Source organism: Lolium rigidum, chromosome 1 (assembly GCF_022539505.1).
Source record: "Lolium rigidum isolate FL_2022 chromosome 1, APGP_CSIRO_Lrig_0.1, whole genome shotgun sequence".
Lineage (NCBI taxonomy): Eukaryota > Viridiplantae > Streptophyta > Magnoliopsida > Poales > Poaceae > Lolium > Lolium rigidum.
Window position 1 is genome coordinate 26,986,092 of NC_061508.1, and position 24,272 is coordinate 27,010,363.

Here is a 24,272-nt window from a genome sequence, read left to right on the forward strand (position 1 = left end):
ACCTCATCCAATGACAACAATTTTTCTATTATTTTTAATTAAAATGTAAGTAAATTTGAAACAAAATAATCATAAAAGCTATATATAGGGGATAGTATATTTTACTATGTAAGCACAAAGCATGTTAAGTCCAAGTGGCATTGGGTTTTACTTGTTGTGCTATTTCTTCCTAGCTGAAGGTCACGAGATCAATTCCTCTTACTACGGTCATTGACTTATAAAAAACCAGTAAGACAGTTTATCTTTTTCTGGTCGAACAATCAAACCGGTCCGGTTTTTTGAACTATAATTTGGATACAATTAAATATAAGCAGTATGCATCTTTTCGATGAGGATCTTACCTCCATTTCGAAAAACAATCATCCCAATGGTTGGGCTGTCTATTACCGAGCGTGGTAAAAAAATCATAATTGCAAACATGAACACGCAACCCATCTTAGATCATCCCATGGTCCAGGTATTTTAAAACTGAACCGTTTTGACTACAGAGTTCATCTTAGCTTATTAGTGACTGTCCAAAGTATGCAGGATGTCAAAGCTGTAGTCTGCACTGCATCCACCCCAGCTGAACACCGTACCAGCCTACCAGATGAGGTTTACAACAGAAGAAAAGTGGCCCATGCCTACATTTCTCTCCTCTATAACACACACATATCAACTAATCGCTATCCAGGTCAGGTCTACGACCAGCCAAACTTGTAGTCGAGGACGTAGACCAGGATCAGCGATAATGGGTACAGAAGGAAGGCGACAAAGCACATCCACAGCGGGAACGTTGTCCGGAAGCTGGTGAAGAGGCCCATAATGATGCACACCAGGAATATCACCAGGACCTCCGATGAGAAGTCCCAGGTTAAGCCCCTGATGTAAACGAGAGACAAGAACACGGCAAGGCAGAGTGTGTTGTTCATAGTCACTCCACCGTACACCTGCAGTTAAAAATGAAATTATATTTTTGGAATTTCTGAAATCTGCAGAAACTGAAGCATACTCAGAGTTAGGATTGCAAATAAAGGATTATCGATCTTCCTCCCACAGAAGGCATTACGCGCAAGCATTAGGCATTGAAAGATCATATATCTATAAAATCAAAACCTTGATTCATCAAGGCATTCGTTTTCTGTTAACAGCATATAGTATCCTTGGCCTTCCAAACCTCAGTTTGAGCATTGGTGTGATGTGATGTGGTGTGGTGTGCTTACGTTTAAAACTATTGTATTATATCTGTGACCATATTTGGTAAATCAGACTAATGTTGCATATAATCTAAAATCCACTGATTGCCATCTTGCATTTTGTCTGATGTTTTCGGATGGAATAAATATCCAGTTGCAGTTTGACAAAGAAAAAGAACCTAGAAAAACATCATATATCTAAAAGAGGCAAAACCTGAATAATATAATCCATCTTAAAACAAAAAAAGCCAAGGAAACTTAAGTCTACAGTATGTAAGAACTTGTTTTCTGAAAGATCGTTTCGCAAAATACCTTGGAATTCATATGGTTATAAAATAACTAGGTTAACAGTATAGGAGACAAAGGTAATTATATGACTGCTCCAATAGTCAACAGAAACATAAGGCATCCACAGAAACATAAGGCATCCAACAGACATACCTCAGAGAATGTTAGAGACAAAGTACGTTGCTTCTTTCGGCTGGCAAAGATAATTGCTGAGACAGCCTCACTGGAATTGGTAGCCAAGGGCATCGCAATGAAGGAAATGAAAAAAGAAGGTATATTCGTTGCACTTGAAAAGTTGTGGACAGCATCAACAAGTGGATCTGCAAATGCTGCTGCCATTGCAGTTCCGAGAAGCAAAAGAGCAATGGCCTTAAAGCAGGTCCAGGTAGGATTTTCAATAGATTCACCATCCTCTTCGTCCTTGTCAAGCAGCGCAGTATGTTCGTCCCTTGTTGTCTGCACAATTGCAGGATGACACAGTTTATCTCTGTGGAAAAAATAGCTGCACATACATGTGATTAAAAACTTACAGTCTGAAAATCATCCATAAACTTTTTTGAGTAGACACCAGAAGAAGCAACTGCACGCTTAGCTTCTTCCAGCCATCTAAGGACACCATCAATAAATTCCCCCTTTTCAATGAAATTATTATGAGATCTATCGAAGTCAGCCATGACTTGATCTGCAGCGAGGTTACTATCCAAGTCAATATCTTCAAAATTGACGCCAACGATGAAAGCTTGTAGTTCACCACGCTCTATGCTTCCATCATTGTCCAGATCAATTTTGTGAAATAACCTGAAAATTCTCAGGATATCATTTAGAAGAGTTTTCTTGGACAAAAAATAGGGAAAATGCGAATTGCAGACCAGTGGCATACTTCTCTATGACAGAAACATTTGGCCTGCCATCATCATCAATAAGGCGACCAAAAGTATGCATCTGAGCATGTTTCAGAAGTCCTGACATTACATGCTTCAGTCTTGAGTATTCTAATTTTCTCCTCTGGATCCATGGCTGAAAGATCTGTTTATCAAAGATACAGAAATTGGTCAATGGAGAAATGTAGATCAAAATATGATTGTCGTTAACAGTTGCACACTTGACCCTTGGAAAATTAGCAGCACGTAAATGAACATGTGCTCCAGATTTCAGATGGGTGGTAGAAGCACTATTTATTTTTGTTAAAAGACATGATTTCCTAGATTTCATAGTGTCACGATGAAATATTCATAAAATTTTAAGACAAATTGACATAGCAATATTAGTGAGAAATATAATTATTAAATAGTAAAATGCACCCGGAGTACATAAACTTGCACCGTATGTACACTTCAGTACATAAGAAATATAATTATTAAATAGTAAAATGCACCCGAAGTACATAAACTTGCTCCATATGTACACTTCAGTACATAAACTTGCGAATGTTGCATTGGAAGAAGATAATTTGTCATTAGTAGGAGCAAAGAAGGTAGAAACGAAGAACTTAATTTTCCCTTAGGCCAGTATATACCTGATATAGACAGTAAGTGAGCAAAAGTAACACTGCAACTATAAGCCCAAGCAGTAGAGTTAACCGATGGCCAGATTGGAGCTTCAGAATGGACGGTATCTGAACAACTATAAAGGGAAGAACAGATATCGCCATGATTCTCGCTGCATAGCTGGTCTGAAGATCAGTGGAAACACCAGAGCCTGCAACAGTGCAGATGTTATTCAGCAAAATATCACAAGGACAGAATCCATCATGTTTATACCGATAAAAATCATGGAAACTATTTATGCTACAGAAGATAAGTATTAGCAGCAATGATACTGATATAAGGTCCAAAATTAATGTTTGTAGAACAGATAGAACAGAACAATACCAGAGTTTCTTATCCTCTGTGACTCAATAAATGCATTGAGTTTTATGAAGCCTAGCGATGAGTCCAAACTAAAGAACTAGAGTCCCTATATAAATTATTGTAGTGATGTGGACTAAGACTATGAAAATGAAAACAATTCTATGAAGCTATCAGATGGTAAAATTGTCAACGATTTGCTTGCAAGACCAGATGTGAGTCTGAACTTAATGGCATTTTCTCAGGTAGGACCCCATACTAGAATTTGAGAAATAACAGAGTGAATATCTGACATACCAAAAAGACTGAAGGCTTTGGTATCTTGGGAATCAACAGTAGTTGAATTCTCGGACAGATCACATTTACCAACAACAACACAAGATCCCCAGAGTATGGTTAAAAGCATGACTGTGGAGCCCGCAAGCAGGCCCATTCCGATCAAAACCTGACTTTGAGCAACCTCCTTGGAGCCAGAGAGGCCAGAAACTGAAATACAAAATATAAACACATTATTATGCATATGAAATCCTGTATAACTTTTAGTTCTCTGTACAAGTGGGACAAAAAAAACATTTGATATTTTGAAATCCCGTAACAATCCAATTGCACGATGGTAAACATTTTCAGTCGAAGCGGTCCACGTATGAACTTCATCATATGATTAAAAATCTACTTGTTGCCGTATCACACAATTTCGCAAACAAGAAAGCGTGTGCAGCATGACCAGATAAAATTATACCAACTAGTTCATCTCTTAAGCAATTCAAGCACCAGGGACCAGGGTTAATGTTTTCTGTCGAATCAGTCCACAACTGAACTTTCAGTCGTCGGGATAGTCAACTTGTAGCACATGGCACATGAGGCGAGCAATCTGAAAACAATCAACTTATATCCTTGTGTGTCAACTGACAATAGCTCAAGTTGTATTTTTAAAATATGAATGAGTTTAACTGCTCAACTAGAAAGAAAAAAATACGCAAATGCACAGCTAAGCACAAACGATGAAAAAACTACTATAGGAGGAGTGATCGATCAGTGGTGACAAGGATGCAACAAAGGCGAAGTGTGATCCGCTCTCTCTTAAAAAAAGTAAGGGGAAGTGCTGTGACGAGATGAAACAAACAGGATGGAAAAAAAACGGGGGAGAGCAGGGAACGGACCGAGGATTAGCAAGGCGTCGGGGAGCGCTCCGAGGATGGGGAGGAAGAGGCCTCCGACGATGCCCGGTCCGAGGATCTCGAGCAGCAGCTCGCTGCCGGCGGAGAGGTAGGTGGCGGACTTGAACATGAGGAAGCCGTACGCGACGGCGAGGAAGAGGTTGCCGCCCGCCGTCTCCGTGCACGGCAGGAACCCGTACGTCATCTCGCACCCCTCCGACTCGGACGAGAGGCGGAGCGCGGCGGCGGAGCCGTCGGCGGTCCGCTGGAGGCCGTCGGAGGCTGGGAGGAGGCGCCCATGGGCAGAGACGGCGCCGACGAGGATTGCCAGGAGGAGCGCGATGAGCAGGCGCGGCGGCGGCGGCGGCATCGTGTGAGCGAGGGAGTGGGAGGAGAATGAATGACGCGGCCGCGGCGCCGTGAGTGGTGGGGCAGATAAAGGACGCGGTTCGAGAGATATGGGCCGGACGGTGGTGGGATGCCCGGGCTGTGGACGCGCCGGCGGCCGAAAGATGTGGCACCAACGGCTACGTGGGTACGCCGGATCTTCTGGCGCCCGTGCGCGACGAGTGTAAGGCCGGCGCGTGGCTCCGTTATGTGGAGGAGACCTGGTGCATTCTGTCATCGAGAATCGGGAGAAAGTACAGAAAAGTAAAATAAAAGAAGAAAGAAGAAGGGTGCCGGCCTGACGACACGTCGACACGAGCGATGATTATAGGACAGGTGTGGAGCGGCCACGCCTCCTCTTTTTCGGTTCGTTGCGGGCGACGTGATTTAAAAATTGCCCGGTGCGGCGGGGTCGCGCCACGTTGAGCCCTAGGTGGCCAGCGGCGAGCCGGCGATACAATCACCGGAATGGTTTTTGCCTATGTATTCGCGCAAGACTGCTAGGAGGGGCGAGGACCATTTCCTCCGTTGCCGGGGAAGTGGATGCTTGCGCGGAACGTACGTGGACATGGATCTTGCCCGGCGTCGTATCGCGGGCGACCATGCTCACTCCCGTCTTTTAGAGCACCTTCACCGGTAGCCTCCAAATAGGTCCCGATAGGAGTGCTGGCACCTTCGTTTAGGGGGCGTCGATACTGCATCCTCTATTTGGGGAGTTGTTCCCACATCGATGTCTTCAAAACGGTGGCTCCGATAGATGTTTTAAATTAAAATTATAAATAAATGCGTAGAAAATTGAATAAAAAATATTTTATTCCACAAACTAATATATAATTGGGAAACGTGGCTTACATTAAGATATACTACCTCGGTTCTAGTTTAATTGACGCGCGGATATGCATACTTCCGGCAGTAGCTAGCATAGACGTCGCGTCGATTGTATCCGGACGGAGGGAGTAGTTTGGAACATGCTTTTCCGAACTAATACATACTACCTCCGTTTCAAGGAATAAGGCGTCCTCGTTTTACGAGCTTTTTGTTTGATCAAGAATTACTTTAAATATATAAAGATTGTTAGTATGAAATTAGCATCATTAGAAAGTGCTTTTCAATACGAATCCAACGGTGCTAATTACATATAATATAATCAAGATTTTGTTGCTCAAATTTTATGGTCAAAGTTCGTCTTGGAATACGCGTGCGCCTTATTCCTTGAAACAGAGGTAGTAGTTTGAACCATGGTTGACACAAATATAAAATATTGTAAAAAATACTAAACCTAACTAGGCCGGTCATCGCAGGTTTCGTGTGTTCGCTGCCAAGAAAGAACACTCGAGGGCACGCCCAGTCAGCCAAACTGGAAAATCCAGCTGGCGAGGGTGCCCCTGTTGGTTCTTTCGAGGAAGAACATCCAAAAACATGCGAGCCGATATTCGCTACGAAGAAACAACACTCGTCAGTCGTCGTCCTTCTCGGCGCTGTCGACGTGGTAGTTCCGGCGGCAACGCGTGTCGTCGGACACCTTGACGCTCATGTCCCTGTCGCGCGAAGGCGGCTTGGAGGCTGTGGTGGCGCGCGAACTTCTCCCAGCCGATGTGGAGGTACATCTTGCCGCGCGCGTCATAGATCACGTCCACGATCCACCGGTAGTAGCCACACAAATCCTCCCGCAGATGCAGCGTGCCCGGGCGGTCGTCATCGGCAACGAAGTCAGCGAAGGTGTCCGGCAGCCTCTGGATGCCGTGTGGGTCGCCCTTGAGGACGAGGACGAACTCGAACAGCACGGGCCCCTCCTCGTCCGTCTCCGACGATGAAGACGACGATGTCGCAGACGACGAAGTGTGTGCACCTCTGCCGCGGCCACGGCCACGGCTGCGACCTCGGCCTCAACCAGACATGGCGTCGTCTTTTCAGATGGTGGCGGCTAGGGTTGGGGAGAGAGGCACTAGGGTTTGTGTGTGAGAGGAACGATGAGAGGCGGACCATTTTATAGGTCGGAGGGAGGCGGGGGAGCGGTGGCGCTCATTAACGGCGGCACGAAGAGCAAGGCGCGCGCGACGGGACGGTTCGTTGCGCGCCTGCGGAAACTGCACCGCCGCTGCACCCCAATTAACTGCGAGGTAGGCGACGGTTAGATTAAAATTGAATGAGCCGCTGACGCGTCGGCCCCGCCACTCCCCGCTGGCGTCGACTTTTGAGATGTGTGGCTGATAGGCGGCTCCCACGCCCAAAACATTCAGCCTCGCGAGGCGCCGGCGCGCCTGATTCCTTGGTGAAGATGCCGACACGGGGTTGCCGGCGATTCTATTGTCTCATAACGATCGCATAGGAATTAAGAGGTTCAATATTTTATTTCGGATCACACCAGCACCGTTCCACCGAAAGTAGCTGGTTAGTTTTAGAGACTAATACAATCGTTGGTAACCTCGTGCCGGTGCCTTCGCGTGAGGTGCTGAATGGACACGCCAGCGACCGCGCCCCGTTGGATGGAAGTCCTTGGACTTGCTTGGCAGCCGCCAAGTGAGTAGTCAGTGTAATGACCTAGCAACGCGTGTCAGAGGTTAATGGTGTCTCTATCCAACGTGACGTGAGGCGCAGGCGTGCTTTCGGCACCCGCACGAAGGGGCCAACATGGGGTTGACAGCGATTATATTGGGTTCCAAAACTGGACAGTTACTTTTGAGACGCGTCGGTGTTACCTAAAAGGCTAAAACAGCGAGTCGGACCACCAAATCACTATTGGGGTCGTTATAGGACGCACCGGTGGAGATGCTCTAAAGGATGTTAGGCAGAACATCGAATCAATCTCCCGAGCAACGTCGTTGCATCGTACGGAGTATTATTTTGGGGCCGGGAGTCTATCTCCAATCGCAACCACCAACGAAAAATGCAAATAATTAAATTAAAACAAAAAAATTAAAATTTTATTCAAATTTGTTATATTAAGGTTTCGTAAAATTCAAATAAAATTAACCTAAATCTACTAGCCCCGCCACAGTAGTAGTAATCGAAGTACCGGTAGTCATCGTTGCTAACGTTGTTCTTCCCATGAAGGTCGGCATGCTTGTCCTTCACGGTGCCGCTGGTCCACCACTATCATCATCGTCCATGAGGTCGATGATGGGCTTGCTGGAGTCACAGATCTACGCCGCAATGACATCTTTGATGTTCCCCTTCCAGGCCTTGTAGTCGTTCAGTGAGGTCATCCACGTCGCGTTCTAGCCCAGCATGTCCTTGGGATCGTCGGTGTTGGCGGAGGTACGCGACCATGTTTGACCTGTCGTTGTCCTCCTCCTTGGAGCTTCGGCTCCGACATCGGGTTGTGCAGGGCACTGTCGCCGGACGTCGATTATGGAGGCTCAAGGAGGAGTATGTCGCGCGAGGGGCTACGCCTCGCCGTAGGTGTCGCAAACTCCTCCTTCACCTCGCGGTTGGGCGCGGTGTGTGTGTGGGGGGGGGGGAGCGTGCGTGCAACATCATGGAGCGTTCTAGCCCAGAAGAAGACGCTCATGAATACGAGAAGTGTGATGCCGCCTCCCTGGGAAGCCACCAGTGCACTGGCGGCGATGGCGACGGCAGTGGCAATGCTGGCATCTGCAAACAAGGGTCGCCATGCTATACCCCCTCTAGAACAGCGGTAAGTATTGGGGATTCGTAGCAGAAAAAAATTATAAGTAGCATGTCTCCGATTACCCATGATCTATCTAGGTGTAATGTTGTAACGGAGATGATTTTGGTGACGTACCTTCGTATACTGAAAACGGTTAACGTTCCGCCAGAACCTATTGATGTAGTCATACTCGACGCCGACCTCAGGGTCGTGTTGATGTCCTCTCGTACAATGTAGAGTGCCACAAGTGTCGCACCTCGTAGGTATCGCACACGTACAGTGATCAACGACGTCCCGGCTCTGATCCAGCGAAGTTGTGGAAGTAGAACTTCTGGATCTAGATCCCAGCAGTACTCTCGCATACTGTGTGGGGTTATCTCGCTCCCTGTGCAGTTTTTCGGGGAATCGGGCGAAGGAAAAAACTAGAGAGGGGGAATTGGGGGACAAGGGTACTTGGCTTGGCAATGTGGGACAAAAGGAATTAGGAGGTGGTGATGAGGCTGGCCACCCCCCCCCCCCCAACCCCCCACATTCCCTCCCCTCCCCCTCCCCTGTACAAGTAGGATTTTTGGCAAACAATAAGCATTGAAATAATACAATTCGAGTGTACTAGATTCTTTATCATTTCGAGGAAAAGCTTCGGGAGGAAAGGGAAACAAAATGGGAATGACATGAAAAATCTTTTTCAAAACCTATCATTAAGGGCGTGACGACGATATACGAGAGGAATAAAAAAAAACTCGTGATTGGTGTGGAGGGGAAGATCTGCTTATGAAATTGTTCAAGAAAGAGTCGTCTCATTTCCTTACTTCTTCGTTCTTTCGAATTCATTCACTTCGACGGCTGGCGCTACGCTAGCTTTGCATGATTAGCTCCGACAGAACAGGTACTGCATTTCCTTAGTTGGATCCGCTCTTTCTCTTGCGCGGAGTTGTTGCTTCCAGCTATTTATTCAGTCATCAATCAGCATTGATCCGGAGTCAGTCCCTCTTTTTGCCCGTCCTTCTCTATCTATGAAATGCCTAATTAAGGGAGTTCGCTTCTCTTCCACTTGGCCCCGCCGGCCCCCTTTGGCCCATGGGGTGGTCCAGGTCTGGGTCAGTTTAAAAATCTGACCCCCTACTGCCGGCGCACCACTATAAAAGGCCGCCGGTGATATATAAATGACCCACCGGCGGCCCATTATAGTGGCGCGGAAGCGGTAGAACGGCGGCAGTTTTGAGGAATGTGTCCTGGCCTGGGTTATGTGAAGAAATTCTCAACCACTTCTCGCCATATATGGTACTTCCTCTGTCTCACAACAATTGTCTAAAATTTGTTAAAACATGAAAATATCTAGACACTATGAGGGGCCCTTTTGTTGTGGCTTTTTTGGCTTTTTGGCTTTGGCAAAAGCCAAAAAAAAACACCTAAGTAGGTGCTTTTTTGGCTTTTGGATTTTGGAAGCCAAAAACAAAGATCCTATTCTTTTGGCTTCCAAAATCCAAAAGCCAAAAAAGCACCTATTTAGGTGCTTTTTTTGGGCTTTTGCCAAAGCCAAAAAGCCAAAAAAAGCCACAACAAAATGCCCTTATGTAGATACATCTAAATGTTGTCAAATCTTAGACAAATTTTATAAGATGGAGGAAGTACTTATAATTTGATTGGGCGCTTCAATTTCTCAAGCAGAACAATCCGATTGTTGCAGAGTACACAAATCAATTCAAAGATCTCATGGCTGATGTTCTGGAGGAAAAAGTAGCACTCTGTCTGAAGCTTGGTTCGTGCGATTTTATATGAATTTCTCGCTTGTGTTCTACTATTAAGTTTGAGTTGTGTCCCTTGCGTCCTGCTATGCTAACTGAGGCTTACTGGATGGCAATTAATAAGTTGCTCAACTTTTTTAAATATTTTTTAATAAAAGAAATATATTAATATCAAGAAGATACCAATTACATCTAGCTTCTGCAACTACGCAATACCTTAATGGTAGTACGGATGCATCCAGTCAAAAAATAAAAAAAAACTTTTTTTTAATATGGATATACCTACATACTAAAAATATATCTAAATATAACCGTATGAGAACTAAGTCCTAACTCAGTGGCAAGGCTAGAATCCCCATCTCGCGGTAATTTCGCTGGGAGAACGAAGTTAAACTGGGTTACCATTCTAGAGGGGTCTCATCCTACCTAACAACGTATAACCAAGAGCGGGATCATTCCCTGTTAGTCAACGTTTTTTAAATGTAACTGTGTATCTAGATAAACTTGAGCAGCTTATTTTAGAACGGTGGGTGTACAGATCAACCCAACTAGCAAATCTGGTTCTCGGTTCAGTGCATCTTCTAGCAAGCCACAACAACATACCAACATACATTTTCAGGAGACAAACATACTGAAAACGAACAACCAGCAACTTTTCAGAAAAGAATAGAGAACCTAGGAAATGTTGGTGTTGCGCTGATAATTGGTTTCCTTGTCATAAATGCAAACAATCTCCAGTTATTAATCTGCTTAATAGAGAGGACATGGAACAGTGAATATAAAGTCCAGAAGAACTACCACAAGAAGCAGCTGATGATCCACCTCGAAAAGAGGAAGCACGGTGCATGCACATTTCCCTCCGGCAGTGTTTGGATGTTTGTATTGAGGCTTGGCATTGGATATTGGGGCATTCACAGCCCGAATACCTCAATTTGAGCCGTTTGGGTGTACTAGATATTGGAGCTATGTATTCGGGCTCAATATTCGCCGGCCCGGTTAGTGTGGAGAGAGTTTCATCCCGAAAGTCCAGCCCCAGAGCTAGACATCGCTTGGCATTGAGAACTCGCACACACGAGTCTTCCCCAACCCGACGCCCCCGACCTAGCACCGGCCGCCCTGGCAAATCGAGCGGCGCCCGCAGGTAGATCCCGCCGTCCGACCTAGCACCGGCCGCCCTGGCAAATAGAGCGGCGCCCGCAGGTAGATCCCGCCATCCGCCCTTCCCTCGGTGTCACCTGGCGACCACCGGCATTCCCCGCCGTTTCCCTCAGCCTCGGCCTCCCTTTTCCCTGCCGAATCGTGTGTCCCTCATGACTTCTCTCTGTAGGTCAGTGAGCACCAACGAGTTGGACGAGGCGCACAGGTAAAGCTGGTCCCTTCCGGCCCCTCTGGCTGGCAAGTCCGGCCTTAGTCCTCCTCTCGATCTTAGTTCCCCCATTTCTCTGTCAATTTGCTCATTTTTTAATCTTTTTGATGCAGCACTCACGGGAGTAGGAAGAAGAAGACTGGATTATGCGAGGCACTTGTTATTATGCTGTTGCTATCATATTTTGAAGAATACTATTGCTCCTAGGAACTTATATTCACGCCATATAATCATTTAAATATATTCGAAACTTACACAAGAAACCATTTGCAAACATATATCATGATCATACTCTCGTACCAATGCAATACATCACTTTGACCATCCAAACAGGTTTTGGCATTCAACTAGGGTATCAATTCTAGGTACCAAATATCTAAACATCCAAACAGAAATATTGGTATTGATCTCAATGCGAATATCCCAGGACATTGGTATTACACCGAATGCAATGCCAAGCCTCCCAATACAAACATCCAAACAGAGCCTCCAGGAAATGACACAAAAATACAAAATGCTTAACACCATTTCAGTCATGTTACAAACAGGAGGCAAGCAAGCTGCTGCTTTGTTGGATACTGGTAGGGCTATTGCTCCGGTGCCCCCCCCCCCCCCTCTCTCTCTAAACTTTGTTCTATTTAGACGGCTAGGATCTGCTGATACCCCTTCGTGGGTTGACTTAACATGTGTGTTTGGTTCATGGGCAAACATGTACATGATGGGATGGGATAAAATATGTTTAATTAACGATTAATAGAAAAAGATAAATATACCATTAACACACCGGTTAATATGTAATTAACGGGTCCTTTTCCCTTTGTGGTGGAGGCCGGACCTAGCGGGCGGCCACCTACGCGTGCCTAGCAAGGTCACTACCCGCACATATTTAGCGAGGCCGTTTCTGTCGACTGGGTGTGGCGCAGACGTAGCAAGCTCGTTGCTCGCCACGCCATGGAGGCCGCCGCCACCGAGCTAGGGAGCCACGTTGAAAATCAAGCCCGCCGCTTACCGCGTCCTGGAGGCCGCCGATGTCGAGCTGGGGAGCCACGTGGAAAAGCAAGCCCACCGCTCGCCGTGACATGGTGGCCGCCGCTGAGCTGGGGAGCCACACATATGACGGTGGAAGGTGTTGGAGTCGCGTCGACGGCCATGGATTCTCAGGCGGCTAGTGAGATTAGTCATGAAATTCACGGATCATATGGTCCAACCTTTCTCAGAAATATTCGGCTTTTGGGATGAGATCATCCATATTTTCTGGTCACGAACCAAACACACGTATACCACCTGAACATCGTTCGCAGGGGGGACACCGGAGCACAGCCCTACTGGTAGCTCCTCTAACAGTTTGCATTACAAACTGCTCGCGACATAATTCAAGACACTACTACGGCAGCTACGCAAGTAAGGTGGCTGGAGGAGGCACTCTTTGGTTTGGAGCTTACATTCCTCATACCAAATTCACAATTCCTCAGGTTCTCTATAGCCATTCTTTCAAAATCCTAAATATACAATTACATTACATAGTGTTGGTATGATTCGTTGGCCAAACACAGTCCTGTTGGCTTTGATTATAAGATCAGAGCAGTCTTACTGGACAGTGATGGTAAGAAGCATGTAAACCTGCATGTTACACTATTCCATCTGCAACTGAATTCAGGCTACTGCAATGGAGAAATTGTTGTCACAGTGAGCTACAGGATCTGTCTTGCAACTTATCACTGATCCAACCAGTGGGTGGATACAACTGAACAACAATTTCAACCCAGAGAATTTCCTGCTGAAATTGATATCCTCCTACAGCAATATGTTGACATAAAATTGCTAAAGCTCAATGATTGCCACCAATTAGAGCTTGTGATCACACCATTCCTCTGCTAGATAATGCAGCACCACCTAGGCACCTAAAACAAGGCCACATATGGTTCTCCATCAGCAGAAGGAAGAACTGGAAAAAAAGGAAATTTGACAACTCTTGGAGGTAAAAATCATAAGACCCAGTCAAAGCCCTTTTGCTTCCCCCAATCATTTTGTTAAGCAAATAGGACAAGTCTTGGACGTTGTGGTAGATTACAAGAAACAAAATGCAGTTAGGTTTTTTTTTCCTATCATTGAAGATGCGATTAGTTACACGAATTGCATGGAGCTGTTGTTTTCTCCGAATTGGACCTTGGTCAGGTTATCATTAAATCAGGATGAATGAACATGACATCCCAAAAACATCATTTAGTACATACTCAAGGCATTATGAATATCATATTATGCCTTTTTTTATTGTCTACTGGCACATTTCAGTCCTTGACCATTTTGTTCCCTACCTAAGGAAATTTATGTTGAAGTATTAATATATTGCCTAACCTCTTTCCATCAGTTCAGCCGATTGAGATGCCTAGTTCATCTATTATATATGGTATTAGAGCCAAGAGTTCTTTAGTTCAAGATCTTATTCAGGCAGTATTAAAGAAAAGACAAAAAAAAAATATACTGCCTACATCAAACCCACGTCTAAAGACTACAATAGCGTAGACGTCTATATGGTATGAGAGGCAAGAAGTCTCGAGTAAAAGACATAAATAAATTGGCCAAGAACATAATGCTTTTAGATACATCATGCGTGCAAGTGTCGTTCCCAGTAATTGGAACCCGAGAAACAGCGAGGTATTTTTTTGACTTAGAATTAATCAAACAAAAAACAAGAAGTGTAAAAATAGTGGACAAGGACAGAGAACTGGAAGACAAACATGCACGCTAGGACTGCTTATTCATGCACAGTAGGACATACTAGGGGCAGGCAGGAGCAAAGCGTAGTTGCGCCCGTTCCATGCCCACCCGATCCACCTCTTGCTCCTGCATTCATACTCATGCACACTCCTGCAGTTACTGCTGTATCCCGTGCCAGTTTGCAAAAACCCCACTATGACACTACTACAAAAATGCAAGTAACTATCTCGAGAACATCTTCTTTACCAACACAAATGTCCAAACAATACATCCACAGCAAACTCCCATCCCAGCACAATTTTCGCTGGGGTGAGCAAACCACATACAAAGTAAACAATGAACGTATCGAACTGCACAAATAATCTACTAACAGTCATGTCTTTCGACACGATGAATCAGCAAAAGAAAAAGAAAAATCACCACAAAAAGCTGCTTGCGCCACGACACGCCTCGCTATCGCATCGCTGCTCCCTCGCACACAAGGAGCTCTTGCTTGGCCTGCATTGAAGCGGATGTGGCGATGTCGGCACCGCCTGTGGCCTTGATCTGCTGCTGGTGGTACAGCTGCCGTAGCCTCTCGATCTCCTCCTTGAGCGCCTCTTGATGAGCTGGATTGCATGTTTCGGATGAGTTTAAGCAAATAGCCTCAATGGTACACTTAACTAGAGAGATAATCAAAAAGTTGTTTTGAGGAATCTTTGGTTTCCTTGTTAAGGAGTAACTTTGATTCGCATAAAAAAACTGTATGCAAGTAGAATTGTGCATTTTCTTTGAATTGACCAAAGTGTTCAGTTTGCTGGTTAGTGGGTCAAACTGGATACGGCATCAGAGATTCAGAGCTCATATCTGCTGTAGAGAAATGAAGAAAGTAGTCAAGATGGAGAGGAAGGAAGGATACCATCTTTGAAGATCTTGTCTTGTGCGAGGGCGGCAATTCTTTGCCTGAGATGGCTGTTTCCGACGGTCAGTAATGAGCGCTGGTGATCCAGGAAGGCCACGCGAGGAGACAGTGCTGAAACCTCCATCTGCACGAAGTAAACCACCAGTCAAAAATTGGGTTCTCAGTTGTTAAGTCTCTCCTTTTGTTGTTTCTGAACTGCCTCAAGTAATAGCAAATACTCTGCTCTTCAAGAATTCCATTGATAGTTGATTCTTCACACATAAAAAATTCACTGAATTGTGTATACTTCTCCACTTATGTCTGTCCAAATAGATGTTGTCAATTTCCTCACCATGTCTGTCAATCCACACAATTAGTCCCTATTTTTTTTTTTTTTTTTTTTTCGAGAACACAGTACAACGCAGACGCTCACAAACACGCGTGCGTGCGTTCATAGGGGTGTTTGTACGTGCGTGTTTGTGAGCGTCTGCGTTGTACTGTGTTCTCAAAAAAAAAAAATAAAAAAAATTAGGGACTAATTGTGTGGATTGACAGACATGGTGAGGAAATTGACAACATCTATTTGGACAGACATAAGTGGAGAAGTATACACAATTCAGTGTATGCAAGACAACTTTGGTGTCTCCCTTTATATCTTTTTGTAGTATTTCGTTGTGGTTGTGGTCTGTGTGAATGAAAGAGAAGTGAAGTGATCACCTGAAGACCGGTGACGCTGCGTTCAAGCTCAGAGATGTAGTGCAACTTCCGAACTCTTGACCTCTGGGCTGACTGCCTGTTCGCCAAAATTCTGAAAACCCAACCAATTTGCTATTAGATTCCTGGTGTTTGCTAGTATATTCAGGTTACTTGTGCTTACAGTGTCATAATAGGGCGCATTTCAGTAAGCTTTTGACAACAGAGCGTACTCATTTGAGAATTATTCAGACCTCTTCTGAAATTACAGATGCAGATTTACAAATGTTTGCTTATTTTGTCTCTGAGGGGTCAGATGTGAAATAGTCTACCCTACATTTATGTGCTCTCCGTTACTTTAGGAGTTGTGCTTCGGAAAAAATGTCATCTTGTAAGCATTTACAGTAAATTTTCCCAGTTTTAAACAAAATCGACTTTTAACTGTTACCCTGCGAGTCCCTGATAGCTGTATGCAGGGTTGTAGATTTGAACAGCTACTCGTGATTCAGGAACACCCTAAGTACATTGTTTTTTCCGAGGAAAAAATAATCTGATTTAGTGAGAACTTACTAGTAGTAGAAAATAATTGGCTCTAGAGAAATACAGGAAAATGTACTACTACATAGCCGCTGTATTAAGATATTCCGGCAACCAAATCGATGTACGATGTTCAATGGTAGCATCATTTTTGTTTCTACTGTTTTACCCTAGTAAATAAAGGAACAACTTTTTTACTAACTCTTGTAGTAGCAAATGTGACTTACCTCTTGACCCTCTTGGGGTCACCGAAGCCGTCCGCGGCGCGCGCGCCGGCGGTCCCCTCCTCCGCATCCCCCGTGTCCATGAAGCCCCCGCCGTCGGACGACACGGCCGGCGCGTCAACGTCGGAGAACATGGACATGAGCTGCTCGTCGTCGAGCCTGTCGAAGTCAGCGCCGCCGCTGAGGACGTCGTCCATCGGGACGGCCTCGAGGAACGCTGCCGAGTCGCTGGCCGAGCGGCGGTGCGCGCCCCGCCTGGCGGCCGCGAACCCCAGGAAGTCGCCGGCCGACGACCAGTCCTGCCCCGCCGCGCTCGGCGCCCTCGGCGGCAGGTGCGCCATTTCTTGCGCTACTGTGTTCTCCTCCTCCTGCTCCCCGCTACAAGCTAGCTAGCACTACGCTGCTATAGATGCGCTATAGATGTATGTGTATCGGTGCTACAAGTGTAGAGAGAGAGTGTAGGCGGGGAGATGCTCGTATATATCGTGCAAGTGTGTAGGTGCACATCACATGCACGGTGGGGCAGTGTGGATGCATGCTATAAGTTGGTGATTTGATGGCCATTATTTGGGGCATCATGCTGCATGTGTTTAGGATTACTGCACATCAATCAGATTAGATCCAAGAGATATGGTAGTTAGCTAGTGCTAGTAGTACGTTCATGACAATAATTTCACTTAGAGCAATTTCAATAGTATAGCCAACTGTTGGCTATAACAAGATGTCATATCATTTGTAGTCATCATATAGCTAACATGTACAATAGTTGGCTATAAGAATGTAGTACTTTACTAATATATGGCCCACATTTCACTCTCACAAGCGTGCTTAGGAAGACGTGCAAGAAGTTGCTATTGCATAAGTAGTTCCACCTCCCTTCTCTCTCCTCTTCTCTCTCCTCCAACTCATCTAAAATATATTATTTAATATCTTATAGTCGTACTGACTGGACTCTATTGTACTTGCTCTTAGTAATGTCAATGCCACATAAAGTCACCAACTTTGCTAATTAACTCCACATACAAATGGTTTGTTGATTGTATTTCATGACAAGAAATGAGATGGCATTTCACTGCAGAGTATCATAGAGTCGTAACTGGCCATGTTAAGGGTGTCATTTAACTATACTCTGATGAGTGAGTTAGTTAGTTAGAGATGTCTGAAAATTTTAAAAAGGGATAAAGGCAGCAGCAGCTGGGTAGGAACAAGGATGGAGGTCACATGATGGGCGGAAAGGAGACAGCTAGCAACAGCTAAGTGAGAGAGTGCTACTCACTGTAGATCGGAGATGAGTTTTATATATTCTTCTCTAGTTAATCATGGAGTTGCAGTGCAGGGAGGAGAAGTTATCCCTGCCTGCTTGTGGATTTCAGGATTCAGCTGGCAGCGGCAGCAGGCTGGGCCAGCAGTTCAACCACGTGCTGCCCGCTGTGGCCCAGAGAGAGTTGATGCTGTTCCCCTTCCGTCTCGGTGCCAATCTGCCATTCCCTGCACTTCAAATTAGGACATCTCCAGCGGGGCGACGCATATTTGTGTCCGTTTGCGTCGGGCACGGACATAAAAAACGTCCGCATGTCCGCATGCGTCTGCCCCTTCTTCAGCGGCAGAGACGCATTTATTTGACCGCATGCGTGATTAGAGAGGAGAGAGATGGAAAGATTCTGTTTGTGTGGCTAGTGAATAAGCGCATGCGCGATTAAAGGAGAGAGAGAGGCTGCATGCAGCCCAACCGGACACAAAGACGCGTCCGCGCAGACGCATTCCTGCGCATATTTGATCCATGTTTGCGTCGGGACGGACACTCGCGGACGTTTTGCGTCGCTCCGCCGGAGGCGTTTTTGTCACCAGACGCAAACGGACGAAAAACGTCCGTTTGCGTCGCCCCGCTGGAGATGCCCTTATGCATCGATTTACATTCTTGACTAGATCCAGTTTCTGGTAGCTCAGTGCATCTTGCGTTAATATGGGTCTTTTCTGCCTTTTCTTTCCACATATAGATCCAGCGGCAGGACTAAACTGGAGCGAGGTAACCTTTTTCATCCACGACACGAGGTGGAATGTGTCAGAGCTTGTTGCCGTGCCAACACTCAGCACAGTATCGTTAAACATGTATGAGGAAATTTGCACAAACAAGTGAGGGCATCTCTGCTCTGATCCTCTCAAACTAGAAAAAATAATGTGCCCGATTGGATTCTTTGGGTGGCCGTCCACACAGACATGCGCACACCTCTCTCCCTGTAGGACATCTTCAGCGGGCCAATCTAAAACACCGATTCAAATCGTCCGTTTCTGTCTATGTGAATCGACCGACGAACAATTTAGTGGTATATGTCTAGCCTGTCAGGGTAGCACGCACAACGGCGCAACCCATTCGGTCCGCACTTGCTTAGGCCAGACCCGACCAATTTTGCCATTGCCTTTCAAATAGTAATTTTGCAAATAAAGTAATTCAAATTATACAAAAGTAATATTGTTTAAACAAAAATAGTTCACAATCACACACCACATAGTTTTACAAATAAGGCAACTTAAACTGAATATCTAAACAGACTAGCCTGGTTAGTTTCCCACATGAGTCTGCATGTGATTAATCAAATCGGCTTGAAGACAATCATGGGTGGTCTGATCCCGCAACAAATTATGCATATGCAAAAAGTATTCCCAAGATGCTGCCCTAGTCTGTGGTTCAACCAACTCACCCTGGAATTTCAGTCATCACATAGATGTTGTCATCTCGCTCATCATGAACGATCATGTTGTTCATGATGACACATGTTGTCATTACCTCCCACATTATATCGGCGCTCCATGTTATGGCACGGTGCCGAACAATTCCCCAACGTGATTGCAACACGTCAAATGCCCGCTATACATCCTTTCGAGCTACATCTTACTCTTTTGCGAACCTCTTGCATTTTTCATCCTCGGGTTTATAGATTGTCTTCACCAAGGTTGCCCACGAAGGGTAAATGCTATCAGCTAGATAATAACTCTTGTCATAAGAATGGCCATTTATCTCATAAGAAACCTGAGTAGCATTGCCTTTTGCAAGCCTAGCAAACAACGGGGATCACTGAAGGATGTTGATATCATTGTTGGATCCTACCATGCTAAAGAAGGAGTGTCAGATCCAGAGATCTTCCGACGCAATTGCCTCCAATAATACCGTGCACCCCTCCTTATGCCCTTTGAATTCCCCTTGCTAACCAAATGGACAGTTCTTCTACTGTCAATGCATGCAATCTATGCTTCCCAGCGTACCAGAAAACCCCCTCTTTTATTTGATGGGCAAGAGACGGGCAGTGTCTTCGGTGGTCGGCTCTCTTAGATAAACTTCGCCAAACACCGCAATAGCAACGCTGCAAAACCTGTACATGACATCAATGCATGTGGACTCGCTCATGCACTAGTAGTCATCAACAAGATCACCACTCAGTACGCAAGCTGGCGAACGACGACCAAACATTTTTGGTACGATGAAAAGCCAACCTTACGGCTGGTAGCATCGAGCTTGGCATCGAAGTAGTCATCATATGTCCTCACGCCATGAAGATTATCCAAAAAAAAAATTTCTGGCCATCCGATACCGATACTGACGACGGAATATCTTCGCATCGTAAATCAGATTGGTATGGTGAAAAGTCTCACATAAGGCCAGTGTGTCCACCGACTCGATCTCGGTCTTCGTTGGCCTTAAGCTTCACCGAAGACCCACCTATGCGCTTTGGCAGCAGATAATGGTCGTGTGCCATGCTTGTAGCGGTGAACAAGAGTTCGGTCTCACTGTCGAACTCCTCGTCTAACGATGATTCGATGACATTCTTGTAGAAAAACTTGATTGCCTTGCTACTCATCTGCACAAAACAATGAAATTTGATCACTTCAATGTCTATGCCCACGCTGGTGCAACAGAAGAGAAGAAACTTGGACGTGATTCATACCTTGAACTCACTCTGGCGACTGTACGAGCATGTTATTGTGAGTGCACCGCCGAGCAAGCCAGCCAAACTTGCGTTTGCAGAAGATTTGCTGCTATGCCCGGTGGCGTGATGGAGGACAGTGTGCAGGCAACTCCAAAGAACACGCGAGGTCTCGTGTCCTTCACGGAAATGGGAAGGAGTCAACGACGGACGGGGGCGGAAACAGACCGGCCGTAAAAGTTTGCCGACGCCGTAGTCGGCGACAACAGCCAGCGCACTTGGTGGCTAGCATGGGCCGCTGGGATTTGCTGACCCCAACGGCAACCCAAAGCGCAGAAGATCACGCTGCCTGGGGGTGGCAGTGGAGACAGAGGTCAAGGGTTTGGGATAGAGGAGTTCTTTTCTATGCCTTTCGTCCCACTGGGGGAAGGCCCGGGTTGGCCAAAGGGAGGATGCGCTCGCTGTCCAGTCCGATGCATCGGCGACCTAAATTTGGGGAACGGATGATTCGGTTCGTGCGAATTGATCCCTTTGTGTCGCGCCGATGGAGCGTGCGCGGGATGTCCCGTCCGCGTAGACCGTTTCAAACAGCCCAGGATCATTTAGATTGCCTAGCTGGAGATGCCCTTAGAGGGGCTAGAGTTTGGCTTGGCGGCCGATCACCACCGCGAACCTAGTCCCGCTCGTCGTCACTTTCGACCCATAGCCATTCTTCGTCGTCCTCCTCTGCTAGGGCAGCTGGTAGCGGTGGCGGCAGATAGACCACCTCTTCCTCGATGACCTCCTTTTTGACCGGCCAATGGGAGCCAGTGGATCGTGCGGCGTCCTCCTCCATTGGTGTCGCTCTGGAGGCGTCACCTAGGGCATGAAGTGGCTGCGCCGCTGCTGGTTGTGCTCCCACTCGAACCAGCGGTGAGCGGCCCCTCCGAGTACATCATCGTTGGATCACGCGTGTGACCAGACACAGGACATGCAATATTTGTTCTTGGTAGAGGATTTTAGAGCGTGTTACGAATTAAATCAAGGAGGGAGTACGTGTGGTTCATGCTAAGTTTTCACAACATAGGTGTAACTAAAGGACATAGTCACATATGTTTGTGTTTGGTCATTTCGAAAAAAATGTTTGTGTTTGGTTGCCGCGGTTCACCAACCAGGTCCGTGGGAGTTTGGTTCGTCCATGCCTAGCTGAAGATCATGTTTTCCAAAGTTGTTTGGTTGCCATCATTGCATTCAAGTAGTCATTTGGTTATCTGTATGCAAGGAAAATTTGCTCTCACGATGTAATGTCATCATGTATGGTTGCTTGCTTACCAACAAATTAAACCACCACACATGGATTTTTTTTTTTTTGAGAATACCACACATGGATTTAACAAGATAGTAATCTACAAGCAAATGAAAGTAGTATTGTGGCGTGAGTAGGGAAGTAAAACGCATGGAAATTCATCATAACAGTCATATGTTACAAATGGGAAATTCATCAATGGCAAACAATAGGAAAATTCATTAACACACGAACGACATCACCATTTTCTCATTCTTCTTCTTATGCTACATTATTTTTGCCCACTAGCTCGGCGGAAACAGGCTTGGCTGAGGTGTGCTTTGAGCAGCATGTGGGGCGAAGCTGGATGAAAAGATGATTGGGTTCAGCTCTACTAGTTATGTGATGATCATCCACTAATGATCCCAGTTAAAGAGCAAATTAGTGAAGGCTTCAGGAAATTCGTTGGGTTCAAATGAACCCAACATTTCTATACCAGCTCCGACAATGAGGGTGGAATTTTGCATCCCACGTGCCTGGTTGGCTTTCATCTAATGTCAGAACGGTAATTACTTACTTTCTTGGTGTGCTTTTGCAAACTTTCTGTAAGAGTATTTTACCCTTATCCATTATTTTGGTAACAATGATACCGTTGCTAGAGTAATTGGTCTAATACATGTCTATGAGATTATTTCCAGGTATTGGCCAAATAGGCATAATGGTGTATCAATGGAACAAGAAAGTAAAGGGAGACCCCCCACTCCGACAAAAATGAAGAAGCACCTGGCCGGTCACAGGCCCGGTCAGACCGGTCGTGGCACCGGCTGGCCCGGCGCCGACCGGCCCCTGGACCGGTGCACACCGGGCACGATCAAGGGGACTTTTCCCCTTCGCCCGGCGGTGGCCCGGCCTGGCGCCCGGTTTGGACCGGACTGGTCCGGTCTCTCACCTGGTTGGACCGGGCTGTGGACCGGACGTCCCGGCGCCAACCGACTCCTGCTCCGGTGGTATCCGGAGGACATGTACTGCGCGACAAATTCCACCCCGGTCATGGCCGGCGCCTGGCCCGGTCAGGACCGGATGGTCCGGCCTGTGGCCCGGTTGGACCGGCCCCTGCACCGGGTGGCCCGGCCCTAGGCCCGGTTGACCGGGTTCCTCGAAGAAATGCTGAGGTGGACAAGTTGCAACGGCCTGATTTCAAGTGACACTATAAATACCCCTTCTCCTACCTCTGAACAGTTAGACACTACATTAGAAACTGTTCTTGAGCTCTCTCTCTCTCTCATACTCCATTGATAGAAACACCAAAAGCCTCAGATCTCCCTCCTCCTCCACCCAAACTCGAATCCCTCCGGGGAAAAGATACATGAGGGCCTGATCTATAGTTCCACCGAGCCAAATCTTGTTCTCCCTTGTATTCATCGAGATACTTGCTCTCTAGGGTTCCTTGGAAATCCTAGGTGGGCAAAAGAAGTCCGGAAACATCCGGGCTGTGGATTTGCTCCGATCCTGACATGGTTGTGAAGGTTTGGAGGATACCTTAAAGTCTACCACAAGTGAGTGAGCTATTCCTTCGTGGGATAGGCTCCGGAGAATAGGGTGAGCCTTCATGGCGTTGGGGAATCCTTCGTGGGACCTCCACCCCTCCAAACGTGACGTACCTTCTTGCAAAGGAAGGGAACACATGAATAAACCCTCGTCTCTGCGTGCTATCGGTTATCCCTAACCAAACTCTTTATTTGTGCTATATTTGCCTGTGAGAGCCTTCGTGCTCGAGTTACTTGTATCATCATATAGGGTGCCTCTCCTAGTTTGCATTAGGTTCACCTTTATATTCCGCAAAGCCTAATATTGCAAATAAAGAATTAAAATTTGTAGAAACCTATTCACCCCCCTCTAGGTTTACCATCTCTCAACTTTCACTTTCAAAATAACAACATTTTGTGCATAGAAGTGAAAGTAGCTAACACATCGGCGATAGAACTTAAACGGTGGTATATTCCCTCCCTTATCTCATGTTTGTTTCTTTATCGGCATGGATAGAACATAAAAATGTATAGGATTATGTAGTATGGTAATTCTAAATCGTGTGGCTGATATGCTAGCAATTTTAATTGCAAGAGCAAAAGAATATGGACAAATAGATGGTCGTATACCTCATCTAGTTGAGGTGGGTGTCGATTCTTCAATATGCCAACAATATGATCACTTTTATGGAACATGATAGTGAGAAGAAAATTAATATGAAACTCGTACTATGCATCTTTGAACAATTACCACGAGTAGAAGTTAAATTTGAAAAGAGTGAAATATTTTGTTTTGGTCGCACTAAGGAGGTATAAGGTCAATACCAAAACTTACTTGGTTTTGAATCTTGATCATCACCTTTTAGCCACTACCAAAAATTTAAAAAATGGCGAGTGGAAAGCAATGAAAGATTGCTTTGAGAAGAAGCTCACAA

General features: G+C 45.9%; 2 protein-coding genes across 2 annotated transcripts; both read right to left on the bottom strand.

Moving 5' to 3' along the window:
* Positions 1-410: 410 nt before the first annotated feature.
* On the bottom strand, positions 411-4,689 carry LOC124685116 (sodium/calcium exchanger NCL2). The gene is made up of 7 exons (XM_047219435.1): positions 4,471-4,689; positions 3,608-3,796; positions 2,980-3,161; positions 2,344-2,489; positions 1,994-2,261; positions 1,617-1,919; positions 411-929 (listed from the first exon to the last, which is right to left on the bottom strand). The coding sequence occupies exons 1-7, from the start codon at positions 4,670-4,672 to the stop codon at positions 681-683; spliced, it is 1,539 nt and encodes a 512-aa protein (XP_047075391.1). The 5' UTR covers positions 4,673-4,689; the 3' UTR covers positions 411-680.
* Positions 4,690-14,746: 10,057 nt separating this feature from the next.
* LOC124670121 (basic leucine zipper 19-like) lies at positions 14,747-16,968 on the bottom strand. Its single transcript, XM_047206627.1, has 4 exons — positions 16,631-16,968; positions 15,891-15,981; positions 15,192-15,318; positions 14,747-14,901 (listed from the first exon to the last, which is right to left on the bottom strand). The coding sequence occupies exons 1-4, from the start codon at positions 16,966-16,968 to the stop codon at positions 14,747-14,749; spliced, it is 711 nt and encodes a 236-aa protein (XP_047062583.1).
* Between the last annotated feature and the right edge of the window lie 7,304 nt (positions 16,969-24,272).